The 24,916-nt window shown below is 31.2% G+C and overlaps 2 protein-coding genes and 4 non-coding genes across 6 annotated transcripts; 5 read left to right on the top strand and 1 right to left on the bottom strand.

Annotated features, from left to right (window-relative positions):
• The first annotated feature begins 3,157 nt into the window (after positions 1-3,157).
• On the top strand, positions 3,158-9,127 carry LOC126709298 (ribose-phosphate pyrophosphokinase 1-like). The gene is made up of 8 exons (XM_050409485.1): positions 3,158-3,451; positions 3,959-4,132; positions 5,779-6,027; positions 6,496-6,639; positions 6,720-6,887; positions 7,055-7,124; positions 7,799-7,880; positions 8,580-9,127. Exons 1-8 carry the CDS (start codon positions 3,299-3,301, stop codon positions 8,758-8,760), a joined length of 1,221 nt encoding a protein of 406 aa, XP_050265442.1. The 5' UTR covers positions 3,158-3,298; the 3' UTR covers positions 8,761-9,127.
• An 8,326-nt stretch (positions 9,128-17,453) lies between these two features.
• LOC126710664 (small nucleolar RNA U61) lies at positions 17,454-17,547 on the top strand. The gene has a single exon (XR_007649720.1). It is a non-coding gene; the product is annotated as a small nucleolar RNA U61 (small nucleolar RNA).
• Positions 17,548-17,630: 83 nt separating this feature from the next.
• On the top strand, positions 17,631-17,716 carry LOC126710666 (small nucleolar RNA snoR14). The gene has a single exon (XR_007649722.1). It is a non-coding gene; the product is annotated as a small nucleolar RNA snoR14 (small nucleolar RNA).
• Positions 17,717-17,807: 91 nt separating this feature from the next.
• On the top strand, positions 17,808-17,904 carry LOC126710656 (small nucleolar RNA Z101). Its single transcript, XR_007649716.1, has one exon. It is a non-coding gene; the product is annotated as a small nucleolar RNA Z101 (small nucleolar RNA).
• A 695-nt stretch (positions 17,905-18,599) lies between these two features.
• Positions 18,600-18,693, top strand: LOC126710655 (small nucleolar RNA Z101). Its single transcript, XR_007649715.1, has one exon. It is a non-coding gene; the product is annotated as a small nucleolar RNA Z101 (small nucleolar RNA).
• A 1,768-nt stretch (positions 18,694-20,461) lies between these two features.
• Positions 20,462-24,736, bottom strand: LOC126709634 (peroxidase 20). Its single transcript, XM_050409941.1, has 4 exons — positions 24,426-24,736; positions 22,873-23,064; positions 21,511-21,676; positions 20,462-21,084 (listed from the first exon to the last, which is right to left on the bottom strand). The coding sequence occupies exons 1-4, from the start codon at positions 24,714-24,716 to the stop codon at positions 20,663-20,665; spliced, it is 1,071 nt and encodes a 356-aa protein (XP_050265898.1). The 5' UTR covers positions 24,717-24,736; the 3' UTR covers positions 20,462-20,662.
• Positions 24,737-24,916: the final 180 nt, after the last annotated feature.

Here is a 24,916-nt window from a genome sequence, read left to right as displayed (position 1 = left end):
CTTCCTTTTAAGAATCTTTCTTTGTGAGCTATGACTCTTTAAATGTTACAGATAATATTGTTACCATTTATGCAGTACAGATACAATTATACAACTAATCATATGCAGGAAGCAATATCCAATACTTTGATTGAATGTATCTTGTCTAACTTAGATTGTGTTTGTGTTTGTTGTTGTTGTTGTTTTTTTCTTTTTTTCGCAGAGCCAAAAATTGTCATTCCATTACTTGCCAGAAAAGTAAAACGCTATTGCTGGTTGAATGTGAAAGTAGAATAGACTTTAAAAATTTTTCTTTTGAGAAGAAGAATAGACTTTAAAAAGATTTTTTATTTTTTATTTTTTTTATTTATAAACATTATACGTTGGATCATGATTTACGGGGAAAAAAACACTTCGGATTATGATTTTTTTTCATAAATAGTCCAAAGATCATTGACCCGAAACTAGTCAAGGCAACACGCGCAGTCAAATTTTTGAAAAGTAATTTGGACGGAGAGAATTAAAAGACAAAAAAAAAAGAAAAAAAAAAGAAAAAAAAGATGGGAATCGATACAAAGATCAAACATATGCATGCCAAAAGGTAAGAAAGTAGTAAAAGAAAAATACAATCTCGTTGTCCAAACTAAATGTAATTTATAAATGCACTCTCGGGAATGCACATACACACTGACGCATATATAACACGTTTCCTTAAGACATTCCGTTAACAAAATTATTTTGAAATAGAGTTCAGTATATATAATACTACTAAACTAGTTCAAAATCAAGTTGAGTACTTTTTAAAATTAATTCAAAACCAAATTGGACCATAATTCTTGGTTATTTATCAAACACTCACATTTCAATATTATCTCCAAACTAATTATCTACACCTGGACAATGCATATATAGGAATATGGCAGCATTTTTTTTTTTTGGGTAGTGCCATTGGACTTAAAACCCAAGAAAAAATTGCTTTTGAATTGTGAGATTATTGTACTCCTGAAAATTTGTATAATAACTTAAAGAAAATGCTAACGAATGCTCTTAGGATATTGGTTAATTATCCATTTAAGAAAAGTTTTTATGAGAAAAGAAAAAAAAATTAATATATTGACATTTTTTTTTTCATTTCTCATAAAAGTGACGTCAGAACTTTCCTAAAATTTATTATTAACCAATATCCTAAGAGCATTCGTTAGCATGACTCATAACTTAATACTAATAAATCTTTTATAATAATAATCATTATGGATAACAATGTATGATGTATCTATAAAATTTGATTGCATTAAATGTTTCTCTTAATATTTGCCACAACCAACTTCACAATTCACAAGACAAAGGTGGCATGTTTGTGGTTGGTGCATGCTACTTTTTTAGTAATTCGATAGTTGGAGAGAGAGAATTTGAATTTTTAAGGTTTTCATTAAACTTATCAAAAAAAAAAAATTCATTAAAGATATTAGGAATATATAGGAAATACCAGTTAAACTCCAATACTCTTAACTAGTTGGTGCATGCTATATTTCTCAATAATGACAAAGTAATATAATACAAGAAAATTTCTTTTTGGGAATGTTTATTGGTAGATCATAACTACTTAAATGTTATATATATATATATATATATTTATTTATTTTTAAGTATAGTTACACTTTTACAGATACTATTGTTATTTGTTAACATATTATGGTGCTCTTATATACAAACCTCTATGCAGTTCAGATACAACAAATCATATTCAGCAAGCAATATCCAATACTTTGATTCAATATATCTTGGTAATTTTTTATTATGCCAAGACATTTCGACCTGTTCATAAATAATTGCATTATCTAACTTAGATTGTGTCTTTTATTTTATTATTATTTTATTTGTTTGCAGAGCCAGAATTGTCACTCCATTATCTAGACATTAAAAAAAAAAAAGTAAAAAGCTATTGCTAGTCGAATGTGAAAGTAGAACATATGCTTCAACCTTATCTAGACTTTAAAAAGAAAGTGTTTTTTTTTTTTAATTTATTAAAAAAGAAAAACACAAATACTTTGAATCGTGATTTACGGGGAAAAAACACTTTGGAATTTGGATGATGATTCTTTTCGTAAATGGTCCAAAGAACATTGACCCCAAACTAGGCAAGGCAACAAGTCAAATTTTATTTTCTCAAAAAAAAAACAACCTAGTCAAAATTGTTGAAAAGGAAACATATTTGGACCGAGAGAAGTAAAAGACAAATAAAAAGAAGAGAATCGAGACAAAGATCAAACATAAGCATACCAAAAAGTAAAGAAAATAAAGGAAAGGTTCATAAAAAGTTAAAAACAAATCTAAATTCCACGGTGATTTTTCTCCGTGTTTGAACTTCGTTTATCATAATGAAAATGATATTCGAATTGGATTGGTTTTTATAGTACTAATTATACTACTATTTATTTGGAGTGGGGGGCAAAAAAATAGGTGGATGTAATTAAAAAGTACATATTATAATAAAAATAATAATATAATAATTGATGGCCAGGAAGAGGAAGCCATTTGCGGCTCAACTTGCATTTTGATGTGCCACATGGGAAAAAGAGGAATAAAAGGTACATAAATCAAAAAGAATAAAAAAAAAAAATTCTAGTACCATATAAAAATTACAAATTTTATTATAATTGTTTATATGGCATATAAATATTTTTTCAAAAAAAAAAAAAAAAAACATAGATGCTTGTGAAAATGGAATACAAGCATTTGTGTTTTACTTTATTTTCAATCAATCACAACTTATCATGTATTTATTTATATTTTTTCATTTTAAACTTTAATTATTTTATAAAGAAAATTAAACAAATATATGATAAGTTGTGATTGGTGGAATATAAAGTAGAAAACAAAAATTGGTACAAACTATTTGTATTTATGAAAATGAGTTTATATTATGTAAAATAATTATAACAAAAATTGTAACATTTAATACGATAGTCGAATTAATTTTAAAGAAAATATGGAAATATTATTGATACGGCCAAAAAGGGCATACCAATTAACTCAAAAAGGTCACCTAACCCCAAGAGATCCAAAGCGGCGCCGTTTGTTGGGGTATAATCCGAAAGTTTGTGTGAAAACAAAGACCCGCCATTGATTAAATAAAAAAATATATAAAAACACACGCACACACACAGAAAGAGCAAAAGCTTCGAAATCTCTCAAAGCTCTCTCTCTCTCTCTCTCTCTCTCTCTCTCTCTCTCTTTTGTTTCTCTCATTTTTCATTACAGAGGCGAATTGTCTAAGGGTAAGCGAAACCCTAACCCTAAAGGTTGATAGACAACCGCCATGGCTGCTGCTTCACTCACTCTGCCTTATCCTTCTTCTTCTTCGGCTGCTTCGGCTTCTTCTTCTTCTTCGGCTTCGTCCCTGTTCTCTCGCTGCTCTTTCGCCCACAGACGCTTCGACTCTCGCTCCAGAGTTCACGCCTTTAACACCGCCGTAAGCCTCCTCTCTCACACTCTGATTTTGTTTTGATTTTAAATGTATTCAAAATGTGAATTGTTGGTTTTTTTTTTTTTTTGATTTTGGCTTTATTAAATTTCATTTCATATCTAATCGGAAATGATAATAAATTATGAATTTTTATATGTATATATCTGCAATATCAAAGGATTTTCTTCCTCATAGTATTGGAGTTTGGGATAACATTGTCAAGTTTTGAATTTTGAGAATGGGAGCTGAAGCTATATTACATAGCTGCAAAGCGTTTTTAATTTTCACTTGTGAACAATTATATAAATATTTGGCACGGTGAAACTTTGTTATAGCTGCAATTTTTATTTTTATTTTTATTTTGGGGTGGGGGGGTTGAAATATATGGGTGTTAATTGATATGGCTATAGGCTATAGCTGCAATTTTTTTTCTTAAATAGATATTTTGGAAAGATATAGATGGAATTATAATTGATTATTGATATGGGTGTTTTGTGTTGTGTATTGTGGTAGAAATGTGATCTATCAGAACCATTAAAAAATGTAAATGGGAAGCCAATTGTTCCCATCCTTAACGAGCGGACGCTTCCCAAGTTCTTGGAAACGGCACGCATGGAGAAAACAGTTAACCGGAATAGTACCAGGCTCAAATTGTTTTCTGGCACTGCAAACCCTGCACTTTCTCAGGTAAAGATGCCTTTTTTTTTTTTTGTTAATCAAGTAATTTTTAATAAATACTTATGTAAAAGAAATAAAGTAATTTTAATTAATGGAGGGGTTATTGGGGGGGGGGGGGGGGGGGTGGGGGGTAAGGGCTTTGTCATCATATTCTAAATTGTCATTTAACAAATAAGTCTATTTACGAGTCATTTAAATGCCTGGATTTTTTTTATTAGTAGTATTTTGGTTTTGCTCTATTGTAATTTTGCCATTTGAGTGGAAGAGTGGACAGTGGTGTATGTTGTTGCCAGAATTCTCTTTGACAGAAAATTATCTAAAGATTAGTGTTGGGGTGTGCCCATGGTCCTCAAGGTTTTTAAATTATTTTTGGTAATCATTGGATGACTTATTTGTATCTCATGACATACCATGGAGATTTCCTTTCCTTTTTATTTATTTATTTATTTATTTAAATTATTATTTTTAATATATATATATATATTCTATTTTATTAGAGGTTAATATGTTTGTTCTTCACAAGCCTTTGTTATGAGCTGAGTTTTTCTTTGCATAGATTTTTTTTTTTTTTTTAGTTTACATCATCTACTCAAGTTTATGTTATGCTCTGAATTGCAAACCTGAAACTTTAGTTCTATAATCACTCGGTTATGTGGATTTCTGAAGTTCTATTTGAAATTTAAGAAAATAGTTGGCAAATGTAAGTAAATTTTTTTTTTTCCTAAAAATAATAAATCTAGTAAATGGTACAGAAAGCATTAGAATTTACTGTTGTTCCCCAGTCAAGGTCACTTGCCTTGGCAAATATGAACTTTTTTTTTTGGCTTACAAAAAGTGGGGGAGGGGGGATTTGAACCTAGGTTCTCCTTCATGGAAAAACTAGATAATTTTCATTGAACTATAAGGCTTTTGGCACAAAAATGGAAGATTATTGGTGATTTTTTAAGACCACAAAATAATCAGAAGTTTTTTTTTTTTTTTTCCTGACAATTCACTCCCTGATTTTTTATATCCCAATCACCAAAAGAGGCACTTGGAACTCTCTCAACTTTGGATTTAACGCTGGAAATCCCATTAAATATGGAGTTTTAAACCAATATATTCCTTAGAAACAGAAGTCAGATTTTTCCCTGCTAGAAATATTCAAAGAGGCTTTCATAAAAAGGAATCTTACATAATTCTTATCAAATTAAGAATTGAAACTTCCTGACAGATGAGAATTGGCTTGGATGGTCAGGATTTTTGAAGTGCCATATGCCTAGATGTCTGTGAGTAATGTGGTTATGATCTTCTTAAAATCTCAATGTCTATGATGGAATTGATCTAAACTTTTATTAGGTAAAGGAGTTATCTGTGATAGATATTCAAAGAAATTCCAGTGCATCAGAATAAGTATCTTGGCTCCTTAAATTTTCAGGGCTTTGTTGGATTTGCATTCTTCTGCATCAAGTCCAAATTTCCAACAATTTTAACTTTGCTTTTGAATGGATGCTATACACCCAAAAAGATGTTGAATGTAAATTTTTTATATACTGTCTTGAAGTATGCTTTTTTTTTTTTTGTTATTCTTCTCTTTTGATTTATTTCAAGCAATATATATTGTGATTATTGGAATTTTGTGCTTATGTTGCTGACTTTTTAATGTTTACCCCTAGGAAATTGCTTGGTACATGGGCCTGGAACTTGGAAAGATAAAAATAAAGCGATTTGCTGATGGTGAAATTTATGTTCAGTTGCAAGAGAGTGTCAGAGGGTCTGATGTATACCTAATACAGCCTACCTGCCCTCCTGCAAATGAGAATCTCATGGAGCTTTTAATAATGATAGATGCTTGTCGTAGAGCATCAGCCAAAACTATTACTGCTGTGATTCCATATTTTGGATATGCAAGAGCTGACAGGAAGGTAAATTTTAAATTGTGGTGCACTTTGAGTAACTCATCTTAGATAAATTTGTGCTTGGAGCATATATAGAGAAATTGCATACTACAGACAGACGATGGAGATCTAGCAGAGGATGTTTGCAAATGATCTCTAGCTCAAATGCTACTGGGTGCATGTTTTACTCACCAAGTTTTCAATAAAAGGTGTAAGGTGGAGTGTAAGGTCAAGACCTATTGGGTGCATGTATAACTCACCAAATTTTCAATAAAAGGGGGATACAACCTCAAATCTGGTTTCGTCCCTATGCTATATTGCTTTAGAATTTGAATTGATTGAACATGATGAACTGACATGGTTGGTTCCACCAATCCATCTTAAGAAGATCAATCATTTCATATAAGCATTTGCATCATATTGTGTTCTATTTATGCTTTTAAATTGTCTTCTCCATCTGTAATTTTGCCCCTTTTTTCCCCTTCATTTTTCCAGACACAAGGGCGTGAATCCATTGCGGCTAAACTAGTTGCAAACCTTATCACAGAAGCAGGTGCACACCGTGTTCTCGCTTGTGACCTTCATTCTGGGCAGTCCATGGGTTACTTTGATATTCCAGTGGATCATGTATATGCTCAGGTAAATCAGTTTGTAGTTGTGATTGTTGACATCCATTGATTTAATGGTCTCTGATACGATTGTTTTCATGTGCACTCTAGCCTGTGATTCTTGATTATCTTGCCAGTAAGACAGTTAGTTCTAAAGATTTAGTAGTGGTTTCCCCTGATGTTGGTGGGGTAGCAAGGGCACGTGCTTTTGCAAAAAAATTGTCTGATGCACCTTTAGCCATTGTAGACAAAAGGCGTCAAGGACACAATGTTGCTGAGGTAATTTCTTTACCAATACTCCATGCCATTATCTCTTTTTAGATTACATGTGCGGTGGCCTTGATCAAACTCTTGATTCTCTAAAGCTAGATGTCTGGGAAGACTCTCTCTTTAATGTGCTATGTCTTTTCACATCCTAAAAACCATGTTTAACATTTACCTTCCAGGTGATGAACCTGATTGGAGATGTAAAAGGAAAAGTTGCAGTTATGATGGATGACATGATTGACACTGCTGGTGAGTCAAGTAGTATTGATGCCAAACTCCAATCCTAAGCCTTTTTGCTCATGGAAGATTGAAAAAGTGGAAAATATAAGAAGAAAAAAAAACACAAATGAATTATATTCTTAATACATCTTTAATGGTCAGTTGATGGTTGAAAAAAATCTCAATGGCTAATGATTTTCTCCTTCATTTTCTTGTTTGGTTTGACTTTTTTCCTGTGGGTCAGTTGGCTGTGAATTTTAGCCCCATTTTATCTCTTGAAAAGTTTGTCACTAGGTTTTTTCATAAAGTTTTCTTAATCTTTTATGAAGGTACTTATAAAATAAGAAAAAAAATGCTTTTAACAAAGGCATGACTGATTAACTTTTACATTTCCTCCATCCTCCACAGTTTAAATGATGATGCTGGCCTCCAATTATGTCCTTATGATTGAAGTCATGGATCAAATTCATTTAATTTTCAAACAATTAGTTAATTCTTGCAGATTGTGTTTTTCTCCAATATTAGGTTTCTCAAGGGTTCTGATGTTTCCTATCATAGATATGGCTGTACCCTGGAAAATTATTCCTTTAAAGAAAGCATAGAGCGATTTTTATTTTGAAGCTTATGAAGAGATATAATTGGTAGTATCAGTTTCCTATAAAATTTAATCAATTCATAACTAGTGAATTTTCTGTGTGCTGTAGGGACTATTGCTAAAGGTGCAGCTCTGTTACATGAAGAGGGGGCCAGGGAGGTCTATGCATGCTGCACTCATGCTGTTTTTAGGTATTGGGTCTTTTGACTTCATTTGTAGCAATTGATATTTTCTCATTTCTCTTGACGCTTAGGCCTTGGCATAAATTTTGTTTACATTTAAATTTCTCTAGATGCTTAGCATTTGTTAACTGCTCTATGAGATGATTTTCAATATTTTGATCAACTTGGAGAACACAATTATTAAGTCAGCTCTCCATAATAAATAAATAAAAAGAAGCCAATTAACTCCTTTTTGCTAAGAATTCCAGACACTAAATAATTGAGTCTGGCAGTTCTAATTGGGCCTCGTGATGTTTCATACTTCCATCTTTTTTTTAATTGTTATTTTAAGGTTGGGAAAAAAAGAGAACAGAAGTTGCACTGAGTATTCAAAAGGCTGCCAAACCCAAAAAATTTGGTACATAATGACAAAAAGAGAGAGGACTCTCCCCCCAGCATCTGACGGTATTTTTTATTTGAAGATCATAGATGTCAAGAACATTTCTGTGAATGGAATACTTGTAGTTGCTAATTTTGTTTCATTAGAGATGCCAAGAAGTTTTGTTTTTGAACATTAGTTTCTTTCCTCGACTATTAAGTGGAGATTATTGTGATTGAAACATCTCACTGTTAGACCTTTTCTTTTAAAAGTGGGAGAATCTGGAGTTTTAGTTGTACATATTTTAACCATGTTTCAAATCATATGACTTTTTACTTTTTCTTTTACAGCCCTCCTGCAATTGAGAGGTTGTCAAGCGGCCTATTTCAAGAGGTGATTATTACAAACACAATCCCAATTGCAGAGAAGAACTACTTCCCCCAGTTGACTGTTCTTTCAGTAGCAAACCTGTTGGGTGAAACTATTTGGCGTGTTCATGATGATTGTTCAGTGAGTAGCATTTTCCAATAGATCTGAATTGGAATTGCCAAAGGAGTCAATTAGCTTAGCCGGTAAAATCTTTTGAGCTGTACCAGATAGCTAGATCAAGTCCTGCTTGCACCAATGATAAGAAGGATTTGAAGGATAAGAAATTATTACTTATTTTCTGTCGCCCATAAGCCCTGTTCTTACAATGGGCTGAAAAAAGAAAAAGCAAAAGAGCAACAACAACACAAAAAAAAAAAAAAAAAAAAAAAAAAAGGAAAAGAAAATAGATTGGAATAGTCAATGTGAGCCTCTCCTTTCATTTTGCACATGGATTCATAGCTGCTCTCTTGTTTTCTACCATTTTTTGGTATAATTCTAGTTCCAATGTTCTCCAATTTGGTTCTTGTTACCTTCCATTGTCATTTTATTGGGTCTATCCCCTGTTTCAAAGGGTATGTTGTACGAATTTAGTGGAGCTTGCTTCTGTAGTAGAAATTTAGAACCAGACAACCAGTGTCTTCAGACTTATAGACCATACAGCTGCTTGAACTTAAAACCCAGAACTGGTTCCTCAGCTGGTTAGCTCACACTCTGACCGACTGGTTAAATTATTCTCTACTGGTGTATATTTATCCTCCTCCCACATAAAGGCAATTCCCATCTATGGAGAATAATAATGCTAAGATGCAAAACTCACCAAAATTCATTTCAGTCTTCAAACTTTGCTTTCGGTCAATACAGTACTCTAAATTTCAAGTGTTCAATTCAAGGCTTCCACTAACTTCAGATAATGCTCTACTATTTTGCCTCTTTTTTTTCTTTTTCTTTTTTCCCCAGTTTTTTAAATTAAAAAATGCAAAATACTTATTTTAAAAAAAAATTAAAAATTAAAAAATTCCAAAAACGTGGTACATGAATTCGACAAACCAAGAACACAAATAACAAAAATTTTCTTTATATTGATCAAAACCAAAAATGTCATTTGTGAAGGCACGATTTAATTCCAAAGCCCAAATATATGGTCAATGGCCTAAAGAGTCCAAAACAATAAATTTGTTATAGAGTGGGCTTGAAACTGAACTTTCAATGAGTTAGATGGACAATAATCACAGTAGGATAGTTATTATTGGAATGAATAAAGCAAATAGTTTTAAATAAGAAAAGTTCTCCTCAGCCAAGTTCAAAGAAGGTCTGTTCTTATATATTTCTGTTAGACTTATACCAAATTACAATTCTTGAGTGTGTAGTGATTTCTCTCTAGATTTTCTAATGATCCCCTTTGTAATGGGGTTCTCCTTTATATTCCCTCCCCTTCTTTCATCTTAACCCTCCACGTATAGGTTAGATTGCTAATCTTCTTGATACTTGTCCCATCAGCACTTTCTTGAAGTCTTTGGGGGTAGATAAGGCTGAAAGTTACTGTTCAGGTATCAATTCCACATTAATACTGCTAGGGGGTTAGATGCAGAGCATTCAATGCGATGGTAGCAGCTTTTTTCTTAGATATTTCTCAATTCTCATTTGTCTTATCCTTCTCTGATGCTTATAATTCCAAGCACGATTACCTGTTGCCCTGTTCTTAATGGATGGTTGGACCTTTGACCTCTACTCTACTTAACTGAGAAGGCATTTCTCCTCGGACAACGTCTCTTGCTCATTGTGACCATACTTCTTCCACGGTCCATCAATCTGTATGCCTTTGCTAATATTTATCTGTCCTTGGGCTATTTGACATCCTCGGGCGCTTTGACATCCTTGGGCGCAGCCCACGGCCCAATACTTCTACCTAGGCCCTTCATCCCTACAGCATCCAAATACAAAATTCCAAGGCACAAATTTAGATCAGAGCACAACGAACAAAGACAAGAGGATCTTGTTCCAACATTCACTATCACATCCACATACAATTTACAAATTTGCTACCCACAAACAATATTTATTCAGGCTTTTTAATTTTAGGGTTCATTTGATTTTTGCTAACAAAATCAGAAGAATAACATATTTGGCTAAAAACCAAACTTAAAAGTCCAAATTAGATCGGAGAGAGAATCCAAGGAAAACTAGATTAGATTGGAGAGAGAGAATCCAAAGAGACCTAGATCAGATTGAAGAGAGCTCATTTGGGTTGTTCATCATCACCAGTCTTTGAAACCAACCAAAAAAAAATCCAAACACAATAGCCTAGTCATGGTTTGGAACTCCATTGAGGGTTTAACGAGAAAATGCAGAGAGGGGGAAATTTACCCAATTGAACCAAGCTAAGAGAAAGACGACCACCGCTAAGTAACGACAATGAACAGTGAGGAGCGAGGAGCGGTTGGCCATGAACAAAGCTTGAAAAGGAGCTGCTTGGGTCAGGCCTAAAGAGAGAGAGAGTATGAGAGATTATAGAAAGAAAAGAGAAAGGAGAAGAAGAGAGTGAGAGATTAGAGATTAGGATTGCTATTTTTAAAATTTTTGTTTCTTCAAAAAATAATTTTTAATTTTTTATAATTCTTAGGACTAAATTGATTGAAAGCAACATTAGATAATTGAAAAAAAAAATGGTAAAACTTAGAGGGTGGGTTTTGCATTTTAGCTTAATAATAAGTATCATCATCCTTGGCATCATGTTGAACATTCTCGACTCAACCATTTAATCTCTTTTGAGTTGGGTGGATGAAGAGTTTTATCAACTAATAAGAATAAGCATCTAGGGTTCTAAAAAAAATACTTATTTTACACCCTAAAAAGCTATTTTATCTATTTTAATATACCATTTCACAACTCACTTGCATCTCATCTCTTATTTTTCATATTACAACCAACACTATTCATTTATTTATTAATTTATCTATCTCTCTCTCTCTCTCTCTCTCTCTCTCTCTCTCTCTCTCTCGTGATTCAACGAAGGTGGTTCAATCTCTTGGTTTGAAATTGGTGGTGATCTGATGGTGGTGCTTCAATTTGGTGGTCCAATGAAGAGAGAGTGAGATAGAAGAGAGGTAGAGACATGTGAGAGTGTGTGCATGAGGAGAGAGAAACAAATTTACAAAAAAAAATAGAAAAAAGAAAAAGAACTGCTACAATATGCTCTAAATGTAAAGGTCTACTATAGTGCATATGTACATTTTCTTAAATATAAGAATCTAGATGTATGGTTTTTTTTTTTTTTTTTTTTTGGGAGTTCAGGGGTTCTTTCATCAGCATATGTTAAAATTTAACCATCCAAAAATTGTCATCGTTTTAAATAGAAAATATATAATAAAAAAATGACATTGCTTTTTAGTGGGTTAGTAGCAAAAATGTGACAAACCATAATAGTGGAGGGTGTAAATTGTAAATAAGGTCATAAACTATAAAAAATTAATTGTCGTTTATTTAATAGCAATAAAAATAATTCAAGACATAATGAAAGTGAATTCCTTACCACTTATTATGTCATTTTTAGTTAGCATATCTTAGCAACCATAATAGGAGAACCTATTTTTTACATCTTGTATATCACACATTTCTCTCATCATGGATGACTCCATATATACGGGGCTCACTATTTATGTGAAACAAGGATATACTAATATAGTGCATCAAATGCACTCCCATATAACTTGATGTAAAAAAAAAAAAAAAAAAAAGTTTATTTCTCTCCAGAGAGTTAAGATTTATTTGGATTAAGAGGAGAGAGAGGTGCAGTGGAGGGGAGTAGAGTAAAATTGGTTGAAAATAGACTAATTTTAAGCCAACTCTACTCTATTCCCTCTCCACCCTTTTAATCCAAACGGGCCATTAAAGACTCCTAAACAAATTGATTTTATATGAGTTATTGGTTGGGTTTCAAGCTTTCGATGAAGAAAGAAAGGAAGGAAGAGTTTGGAGGTAAAAGAGGTGATATATGATATGAAGAAGTCTCCTCTAGCTTGTTTTAAAACAAGAAGTTTGGTTATGATAATAACTAGTCGGAAATCCGTGCAACGCACGAGAACTTACCTATTTTTAATAGACTAAAATAATTTTATAAAATTTTAAATTGATTATAAACTATACTATTGCGTGAATTGCTCCTATCTTTTTGAGTTACAATTTGATGAATAAGTCATTGCTTGAACATGCAATGGGTTGCAAAAAATCTAGCTAACAAATTTAGATATTGAAAAAAAAAATAACTAAAAAATTCTGATGTTAAAATGTTCAAAAGGAAAAAAAAAAAAAAAATAGAAAATTTACTGGCACTGCCTAGAAATTATTGAAACAAAACAAAATATATATGACTACCAAATAGAGAAATATAAGAGAAAGATAGGTTGCATTCAAGAGAATAATCCATAGTTATAACAGTTGAAATTTGCTAAACTGTTTCAAATATTGTAAAAAATTGAACCCAAAAATTTAGATGCTCAAACTTTCAAAAGACAATAAAATTAAAAATCAAAAGATTCAGAACCTACAAATTATTATATATAAAAAAAAAGTCATTAGTGCGAGACAATTTTTGTAAGGATGGAAAGCTTTTCTAAATTTTTTTTATCCAGTTCTTCCTAATTGATGAAAAATTTGGTTCAAACATTGTCAAACACTTTGAAGGTGCAAATAATATAGGCTTCCAACATAATATTTAATTAATAAACAAAGAAGCATGACACCATAAGAGAAAATATAAGATAACATATAGTGCATAAAATCTCATGGGGCCTAGAAGAACAGACAGTCGCAAGATCACCTCCACCAGACACAAAACAAAAGCAAAAAAAACTTATTCACAAAAAAGAGAAAAAGCAATAGCAAGCATACCAAAGAAATTGAAACTTAGGGTTTTCTCTCTTAATGGAGACGGGTAGAGGAGATTGCTTTAGGGTTTTTCAAAGATTTTGTCTTTTATATATATACTAGTTATAGGCCCGTGCGTTGCACGGTTTTATGAAAAAACTTATAAAATAAATGTATAAATAATTATATATTTTAATAGATTCAATAAAGATAAAAGAAAAAAACTATCAAGTGTAAATAATTATCTCACTAAAATAAGGGGTAAGATTTCTTCCTAAAACTAAATTAAATTGATAATACCAAAATTGAATTTTAAATTGATAATTATTTTAAAAAAAAACATACTAAACAATTGATAAATCTAAAATTAATATCATTTTGATAATATTATAAATTAAAATTAAAGTTGATAATTCAAGAATACATGTATAGATCATATTGATAATTTGATGTAACATAAAAATCAAATAAAAAAATTTTCAAAATTAATCTAATAATTTTAATAATATTTAATCATTAATTCTAAGACCCTAACCCTAAGCATATAAATTATATCAAAACTAAGAAAATTAGTTTAAACAAAAGGCAACCAATACACAAAGCCTAATCAATTTGATAAAAACAAAATACAAAAACGTACAAAGAAGGAGCCTTTAGAAACTTGACAATATTTTCGAATATTTTGAATTCATTAATTAAAATTACATGAAGACAAAAAACCAATAATAACACTAAAGAAAATAAACAAAATGAAAATAATAATAATAATAATTTTTTTTTTAAAAAAAAAAAAGAGAAAGAGAACGTGGTTGATAGCTATAAGGAATTTATATATATATATATATATATATATAAAATGTCATCAACTCAAAAATTATAAAATTAATGGAGATATATATTTTTTTTTGCGATAGATAGAGATTATTAAATTATTAGAGATATATACTATTTCTTGGGATAGATTTATAATAATCACCTCTTGAAGAATTTGGATTGTGCTTATCCCTTAATAATCAAGTTTTGTAGCTTGATATTTAGATAAAATAATATTAATTTAATAATATTAAAATTTTGAAAATTTAGATGATAAATATTATCTAAATTAAATTTTTGTATGTTAAATATTATCCCCTAATTTAAGAAATATATCCTAAAAAATAATGTTAATTAGATGATAAATATGATCTAAATTATTTTTTTGTATGTTAAATATCATCCCTTAATTTACAAAATATATCCTAACAAATAAAAAAATAATGTTAATATAATTTTATTTAATGATAAGAATGAATTAAAGTCCTGGTAGTATACTATTCCTTTAAAAATCTAAAAATTTAATAAAATTTTTGCAATTTGGTGAAGTTACATGACGCAACCACAGCTTCTAAGCCCAACAACTTAATTAAAATTCAAATGTAAACAATTTTTTTTATTAATTTCCTTAAAATTAAATAATAAAATAAAAATAAATGAATATTTTACTTTTAAGTTATATAATAAATGCATATTGTGTGATACTAAAATGTTTTAAAAGCATATATATATATATATATATATGTCTAAAATAATCGAATGGAAGATGGTAGATAACTAAGTAACTAATATAAAATGAGATACATAAAAGAAATATAAAAGGATTTTTCATAATATATTGAGATTTAGGGCTCAAGTAATATCTAAATGGAAAAACCTTGAATTTAATCATTAAAAGCTATTAAAAAAATGATTGAAAGCATATTTAAGTGGAAACCTCAATTCAGTAATTAAGAATAATCTAAATAACTAAACATTTAAAAATATAAAGTAGAGAGACATACATGAAAATATAATTTTTGTCCTTGGAAGCATGGGAGAAGACACTAAAACTTGAGTGATTTTCACCCAACCAAAAAAATAAATAAAATAAATAAATTCATTAGTATTGAGATATGATGAGAATTGAGAAGTGATACCTTTCAATAGTAGCATCCATTTTGACCTTTAGTTGTGAACAATAATCTCTATTATTTGATCTCAACCTCTCTTTCTATTATTAACAAACCAAAATAAGTAGCACACAAAAAAAAAAAAAAAAAACCTGCTTAGCATGATATTTCCTATCTAGTTCACCTAATTAAGATTTTCCAAATAAGGCTTAAACTACAAAGAGAATGGTAAACAGTAGTTTCCCAATTAACAATGTGAGCAACATGGATAAATAAAAATAAATAAAGAAGAAGCAAAAAGACCAACAAAATAAAAATTATTGAGGCATAAATAGAATAAAATAAGTGAAGGGGAAAAATGTCTTACTTTTTCTTTGGATATCATTGAGTAATTCTTTACTTGCAATGGACAATTTATCTAGGCGTGGTGTTTATGTTGAAGCAGTTTGTCCAATATGCAGAACTTCAAATGAAACTGTACTAAACAAAAATAGAAGTGTGCTATTGTTGAGTGTAATTCATATATGATATACAAAATAAATAAAAAAAATTCATGTCTAACTCTATTCAATGATTGATGCTCAAACAATAACCAAATAAATAGGATAAAATTTTGGGAAATTAGGTTTAAAAAAAGACAAAAAATACACAAAACCTATTCAATTTGATGGGAAAAAAAAAAAAAACAAATACATTAAAAAAAATTAGAGTAAACAAATACATATGTGTAAGGTTGTAGGGAGAAGAAGGGAATAATAGAGGAAAAAAACTGTATGGTAGGTGTTTATTATGAATTATCTTATATATATACACTCTACATTGAAGAAGTTGATATGAACAAAAGGTCTAATGTCAGTCTAATTTATAGAGGTGTATGAAGCTGAAATTAGATGGACTTTAACGTGTACTTTAGGAAATGATTAGATGAAGAATTTGGATTATAATGAAATTGAGATTTTTATCAACTTAGAAATTATCGGAGAATAAAAATTATATCTATTTTTTTAAAAATTTAAAAACTTTTCTGCAATTTTTATGTGTAGTAAGGTTTTTTTTTTTTTTTTTTTTTTGAAGATTTTACATGTAGTAATATAATTTAAATAAAAAAAGAAGAAGGATTAGATGGACCTTTTTTTACATGTACTACATTGATTTTTTTAATTAAGATTCTTATCAACTTATATATTATAATAAGAAAAGGATCAAATTTGGATTGTAATCAAATTATGATTTTTATCAATTTAGAAATTATAGGAGAAGAAAAATAATATATATTTAAAAAGCATCAAGATGAAAGAATCTCTTTTTTATTTAAATTCTATCCTTAGCTAATTCTATTCTATTGATTTTAGGGTTTGTTGATAACATTTTAGATAGACACAACTGTTATAGTTGCAAATCAAATACTACTTCCTTTCATTACTTGATTCGTCATATTTATCCAAAAAATATGTATATATCTATTCTTAAAATCTAAAAATTTATTAAAATTTCTGCAATTTGGTGAAGCCACGTGGCGCAATCACGACGTCTAAACCCAACTTTTATTATATATAATATGATATATATATATATATAAAAGAGACTCCTGTTAGGACTCTCTTACTATTTAGTTTTAAAAATTAAAATTTTTTAAAATTAAAATGATGATATGAAAAATATTGAAAGTTTCAAAGGATTCGGTTATATATATATATATAGATATATAGATAATGCAGATGATTTATCTCTCTCCCTAACCAAAAATTAAAAAAAGAAAAAGAATCTAATATTTTAAACGGGCCTGGTTGCAGAAAGAACATTCTAAACCCAAAACCCAAAAGTGTGAAAACCCAAATGGAAACCCAAAACCGATCGGCCCGTATGCTTGGTATGGAATAAGATTAGGGTTTCAGAGTGACGCAAACACAGCCTTCGTCTATATAAATTGCCTCTTTGACACCCCTTTCATTCTCACATAGACACCAAGCAGCCTCTGTCTCTCTTTCTCTGTCTCTCGCTAGAATTCTCTAGTTCTGTTTATTTTGGTTTTTCAACGCAGATTTGTGTTGTTGTTGTTGTTTTGAGAAGCTATGATGAAGAACTATCTGTGTACCAGAGACGGTCTCTCAGGAGCTCTGTCTTTGACGGCAAACACAACCCTCTAAGAAGTTCTGAGCTTTCCTTTCCTTTACATTTATTCCTTCTCTCTACTATGTTTTTACATATTATCATTTGTTATATAAGGTATGGGAGAGTTGAAAGGCGAGGTGATGATAGAAATTCATGTCTGTCAATCCACTGACTGTCATAGTGTGATGACCTCGTGAATCCCGACAGGTTCTGATCGCTTTCTTCTCTCTCTCACTCTTATTATTAAATTCTGGAAACTGGGTTTCTTTCTTTGTTTGTTTTTAAAGTAAAAATTTATGATTTTGTTTGGATGGGCATGTGATGAATCTCATTGTAACAAATGGGTAATTTGCGGCTGAAATTTTTTTTATTGATGCTATATCACCTTGGAGAACTGATGCCCTGTTATATTTCTGTTATATTTTGCTTAAAGTTTGTTTGTGGTGTTCTGTTTATTGAGATGTCTATGATCAGAATTTACATAGCTGATTGTTACACATTGTAGCTTGGTAAGTGAAATATTATGGGATTGGGTGGTGTTGTTGTGTAATTCCAGTAATTGAAATTGAATCAGATCCTACCCAAACCCATTGGATGTCATCATCATCAGCGTATGTTGGTTCTTTTTGAACTATCATAGCATGGTGGTAAAGGCGTTCATGGGAGAAAGGTTGGAATTTGATTTCATGGAAATTGCTGTTACTGTTTATTAGGAGTGTTTCTTAGGAATCATCTCACGATTCTGTCATCCTAATTCATGGCATCTTACTTGGTCTTACCAAATCACAAAGTTCTGCTAGGTATACACATTTTTGGCACACACATTGCCATAACTTACTTGGGTGTGTGACGCCCAAGCAAGTTGTGGCAAAGTGTGTGCCAAAGAGTTTGTCCCTAAACTTTTTGAATCATAAATGAAAAAGAAAAAGAGTGACTGAAAAATTCGGTGAAAATTTGTGTCAAATTTACATGGCATCAAATTTTTATTGAATTTCTCACTTTCTTTTTCTTTTGATGTTAGTGGCAAGTCCATTTGAGTGAAAATTTTTGTGCGTTTTAATGTTGGTCTTGGATTGGATTGTTTTTATACTGTTATTTCCCTTTGGGCAAGTGATGAATCTCAATGTTTTAAATGGGTAATTTGCGTCTGATGTTTCAATTGATGCTATTTCACTTTGGAGAACTGATGCCCCTTTTTGCTTGATACATAATTATTCAAACGTTTGTAATTAGTTTTTCATTATTCACCATATTTTTAGTTAGTACCTTTGTGGTTTAGGTTTCTAAATCACGCACCATGTCATGATGTTGGGTTTGATGTTGATCTCAAGTCTAAAACAAATGATGTTTTTAGTAATTTGAGATGCAATATGCCCATACGTGATTATGTGTTGTGTATTTTAGAAACCAAAATGAAGTTCTATTGTCATGATGTTGGGTTTGATGTTGATCTTAAGTATAAAACAAATTATGTTTTTAGTAATTTGAGATGCAGTATGCCCATACGTGATTATGTCTAGTGTATTTTAGTAACCAAAATGAAGGTCTACAATCTTGAGTTACTTGATATCATTTGTCCAGTATACATTTGTAAGCTCATTTTCTTATAGATTAACATGCATTGATGGTAGGACATCCATTCAAAATTTAGGATGGTCTGTTAAATTTATAGACCATGCTGAATTTTGAATGGAGGTCCTACAACTGGTGTATGTTTTATGATTTAAATTTTGGATTTGAGTTATGCAATAGCTAGCACTATATTAAATATCGTGCTATTAAGTTTTACATCTCATATACATGTGGTATAATTGCACGGTTCAATAGCTACTGGAACTCATAGATTTTTATAGATTCTTAGCAAAAAAATAATTTAACTGAAAGCAATTTTGTGGTATTGTTGTTTTGAAAAAAGGTAAAATGCAATGCAACAAATTGAAAGGAATTTCTTTTTTGAGGAAAATTGGAAGGAAAGAGTTTGTAGAAGATAGACCGAAGGAAAGAGAAATTCGGGTTCATCAAAGGATCAATTTTTGCGTGTTTTATCGTTGCTTCACCATGGATTTAAAATATGATGTAGATAGAGTTTGTGGAAGGTTTTTGTTGAGAGAGTTTCTAGCAAGTTTAACTTGGGTTAAAAGGAACGAGTTGTGAATTTTTGGGCAAATCTTGTAGACCTGAACTTGGTTTCCTTTGAGCTTGCTTAGGTAAATAACGGGAACCTTAATAGCTTGTTTGGATGGAGGGGTAAGAGAGTGGAGTAGAGGGAAGGAGAAGAGTAGGGTTTAATGAAGAGATGTGTGGCTGCAAATCTATAAGTCCAAGAGATAAAGAGAGTCGATTAGGCACACTACCAAATAATCACAAAGTGAAATGGTCTTTCAAAAAAAAAATGGTATTAAAGAAAATTTATTTTTAATGTTTGAAAATAAGTTGTAAAGTGGTACATGGAAGCTATTGTACTTTAAATCCTTAAAAAAAAGGATGGATACATGGATGACACACAGAACATAAAGAGAAACTGACATTTAATTGGCTAATTAATTAATTAACATATATATATATATATATATATTTTTTTTAGTACTAATGCAAAAAGAGCGGTCGGTTCCAAGTTATGCATGGCCTCCTTTCAGCGTTGAAGGTTCATGTGGAGTACGACTTATTTTCCCTATTGGATCTGGAGGGGTTGCAAGCTTTTGTAAGATGTTTGTAGTAACTAATGGATCATGGATGTGTCATGCTTTTGTGTTTCCACTAATTATTCAGCAAGTCACCAACTCCTCTAAGCTCGAAAAATCAGTTATTGTTGCCCATACTAAAAATGTAATTATAAAGTTGGACCCTATTAAGTGCCAAGAAATCTGGCCCATGAAAATTAGATTTCTTTAGTTATTTACTATTTATTTTAATTTTATGTTTTCGAAGTAAATAAAAGTTATTAAAATCTTTAAAAGCATATCTAAAATCAAAGGATTTATTCTAAAAATAAAATAAAAATATGTCTTCTCAGCACACTAAGAACACGCACGTAGTTGTGTCATAATATTTCTGACAAGTTTCGTACGCATATATTACATGTTAACTATGTATTCCGATTGCAATTTTAGCGCTATAAGTGAGATCTATGGAGTAAAAAGTTCTAAGAAGGTCATATCCATGAGTTAGGTGTTGACAAACCTACACTTCCTCCTAATTTCTCCTTCATTTCCAGTGAGTACGTTGATGTTCCCCATCTTGACCATAGAATTCGCAAATGCCTTAAAGAAAAGCTCTTGATTAGAGGCATAAGCCCACACCTGCTCTATTATCAAACCCTCATGATCTTCAGTGACCAACACATTATCTGAACCCAACAAACCATTTCCTTGGAGGAGGTTAATGTAGTAGTGGTTATCAAATCTAGCTGGGGTTGTGAAATCAAGTGGTGCAAGCTCATTGTCCCTTCCTGATTTCGGGCATATGGACCGTAGGATTCTTCGGAAGGTTGTATATCTATTGAAAGGATCATAGTGTTCTTCGGCACTAACATCATACACCCTTTGCCTGAAGCTTACACACCTTGCCTTTCCCACCGTATGGCTACCTGTTGAAATGCCCTTGTAGATTGCAAGGTGTTACAGTTGTTTCACACAAAAGGAATGTAATTTAAATACTTGAGAAAGATTTGCTTGATTTCCAAGAAAGTAACATGACATAAAAGATTTGGTGAAAGTTGCATTGGTTGATATGATTTGTTATGATTAGAACAACATCTCTTTTATTTGGCTTCACTACTGATATATTTTTAATATCTATAAATTACGATAAACCATATCAACAATTATTGCTAGACTTATAATTTTTTTTTTTGTTTTTTATATGAGCATCATACCAACTGATATGGCTCCAAATCCTTAACTTTCCATTGAAAGAAAAATGTGATTTTCTAGTTGATTGTAAAATTTTCATTGTCTCTTAATTTGCCCAAACAATTTGTTCTTCATTATGAAAGTGGATGGTCATAAATTACCTGATAAAGCAACCAAGTCCCCCACGTCAAGGCCATGTTGTTTAAAATTGGAAATAAGAGTCTCTAGAGAGGAATTTGGAGCAGGGATTAATTGGTTGGCGCCACTGAAGCTTGCTTTCAGTGAATCTCTCCTGCCTAGCAATGCATCCCATCCTAGCCCACCTCTCTATTTAGATAAGCAAATTAAAATTGTTAAATTTACAAAAAATATTTGTAATTGTAAGAAACATATATATATATATATATATATATATATGTGTGTGTGTGTGTGTGTGTGACAGTAACATGAAGAAGCAAAATTCAAATTGATCGAAGTTGTGCTGGCTATATCCTTGAGGAAAATTCCAAATTGACCTCCTCCATCAAATTCTAGGCCTTCTCAAGGAATCTAAAATCAAGTATAATTCTCTTGTATACATTCGGGAAGCATAAAAGAACAAGAATTCAGATTAGCTAATTAAGGGATAGTCTTATATATGATGAATGTAATAGAGTCTGATGTATGAAAATGCAATGAAATAGATAATGGAGCAAAAATAAAAATAAAAGGTCTGCCTACCAGTGTGTTCCTCTACCACCAAAACAAAAGAGGCTAAAAATATATATATATATATATATATATTCTTTTATGCTCAATTTACATTCTCTATTTCACAAATATATCTATAACTTTGATGTGATAATGTCTATATTTTAACATATACAAATGTACTCGAAAAAAGAGGTGTGAAAATAGTGGATGTGGGAAAATCAAATCCACTGGCCAGTAGAAATTTTGTTAAGCCATTCATTTACCTGTAACAATTATCACGAAAATCCAGTCTGTTTAAAGTTTGCAGTTGCATCATTTACTGAAGGATGCATCAGCCATCTTAATCATTGATTGAACTCGGACACACATTATCTACTTTTGTAGTATGTACTATGTAGGAGCCATATCATATACCATTTCGAAAGATACCTTTTTAAATGAGAATTGATTCCTATCAAGCTTTCTGACTTGTCTAAAAATAATTTTTTTTTTTTTGGACAAGATTTTCTTAGAAGAATTTCCTCTAATCCACCCATGGCAATTTATTAGATTATTTTTATATATTATTTAAGTAAGTTATATTATTCATTAAAAAGATTATATGACTAAAAATATACGTGAATAATTTTTTTTACTATTACATTATATGAATAAAAATATATGTGAACAGTTTTTTTTTACTATTACGTAGTAGTAGGTTGGAGAAAGTTTCCTCCAAATTGATTTGCAGGTAAAGTTCCCTTTTTTTTTTCTTCTCATGCTTATCATCTTCTAGTGAATCTAGTCTACCTTATACAAAATGGAAACTTAAGAGAAAAAGTAAGACGTACCGATACTACAGCATCACGAGCAACAATGGCTATAATATCAGCGCAAGAAACTGTATAAGGACAAGCCTTTTCCAAAATGTACTTTATCTCATCAATAACCTCAAATCCCCGAAGTGAGTTTAGGTTAGGCACAGCTTGCTTTTCACTGATCATGTCCCCATTAGTGTCCAATAGAACTGAAGCATCGCACCCCTAGTAAAACCCAAAAAAAGAAAAGAAAAAAAATGAGTAAAATAAAAAAAATAAAGTCATAGAGATGAGAAGTGGAACACCATACTAAATGATATATGTACATCACCGTTTTGGTAAGGAAATTCTTCCACATTTGAGGACAGGAAAGAAAAAGATTTCACCATTCAATATATGAAAAAAGATAATTGGTGGGGGTTAGGTTTACCTAGAGTTGCATCAAAAGTAGGTTCAACATTTGAATTTAAATATAGGTCATGGGAATGAAAAGTGAAAGCCCAATAAATCCAATTAATGATGAATATGACTGGATCGTTTAGTTCTATTCAAAGGTCTTTCACGTATATTCTAAAGGTTGGCAGTTCAACTGTTCAAGTACCTCAGCCTCAGGTAAAAGCGAAAGGGGGCAGGAGATATCATATACCGACTCGCAAGTAAAACAAATTTTGCTAATAATAAAGCTCACAATAGACGAAAGGTAACAAATGTTTCAATAATGTACATGTCATTTTTTTTAATTGTGGGTTAAAGCCAAAAATATTAACTAAATTTGTAGTCAAACTTTATTCATAGAGTACAAGAATAGACAAAATAAATTTTACAATTTGTTGAGGTGTAACATTACTTTTATATGTATCACTGTACATGTTACTTTTATGGTATATCAAACACAAATTGTTACGTCAAATATTACGAAGAAATTGTAAAACTTATATTACCACTCATTAGACTTATGGCTTGGCTATAGACTATTTGTTAAATAAAATTGTAGCAATAATAGAAACCGTTTCCATATCTATGGTGTATGGTTTCCCTTCCCTTAAAATTAATAAATAAATATAAGTTTAAATATGCTTTTGGTAGTCAATTTATAATGATGATTTTATTTTGGTCTCTATAAATATTCTGTATCATTTTAGTCGTTACTCTTTTGAAACATGTTTCATTGTCATCCTTATTGTAACCTAACTGACCAAAATTGTTGACATGACAAGATGGTGGATTGATGGTAAGGGAGACCTATGAGATCTTAAGGATTTTAATGGGGTTATGAAAAGATTGCGATCAAGCATCGCCATCATCATCACCCGACACCTCTCTTACTCTCTCTTCTCGGTTTAGATCTCTCGATTTATTTGGTTAACTGTTTCCCTATTTCTCACAAGCTAGCTTCTTGTTTTGGAGGACTTGCATGTCTGCATGGTTTTCGATCTCAGTGAGAGGCAACAAGGTCTTGAAAGTTCTGATTGGCTCATAATGATGGTGGAGCTTGTCAGCTCTATCTGGGTTCTCTGTTGTAAAACAATTGTAGTGTGTGTTGTAATTGTGATTCATGGAAACAAAGAGAGAGAGAGAGGCCTAACCAAGACAAAACAATCATGGAAATGTAAGCGAAGCAGCGAGGCAGCCATTCGAGGTTCTTTAGCCACTGCAATCTCGACATTGAGTCTCACAATCTCTTCCACCAATGGGCACGTTTCTTTGTAGTAGTCAAGAACAAGTGTCCCATCACCACTCAAGGTTTCAGTGCCACACAAAATCAAAATAAGTGCAACCGTCAATAGTCTCATGAGGTCCATCGCAGAAAATGAAAGTGACAGATTTGAGTGTAACATGCAAGAGTATATTGCCTTGTAAGGTTGAATGAGATGCATGGGAACATGAGAGGAATGATGCAGTTACATCTCTATATATATTTACTTGCCAGAGGTCTAACAACGATGTTCTACCTTTCAGGTTTCAGCAATTATTATTATTTTTTATGTTTTCTTACCAACTTGTCTGTGTTGAAAATTTCCTATTACTCTTTTGTCAAAGTTTGATGCAACCAACTCAACCTAATTCTTCCTCCAGT

The sequence above is a fragment of the Quercus robur genome, chromosome 12 (assembly GCF_932294415.1).
Source record: "Quercus robur chromosome 12, dhQueRobu3.1, whole genome shotgun sequence".
Taxonomy (NCBI): domain Eukaryota; kingdom Viridiplantae; phylum Streptophyta; class Magnoliopsida; order Fagales; family Fagaceae; genus Quercus; species Quercus robur.
Note: the sequence above shows the minus strand (reverse complement) of the source record. Positions and strands in the feature narration are given on the sequence as shown.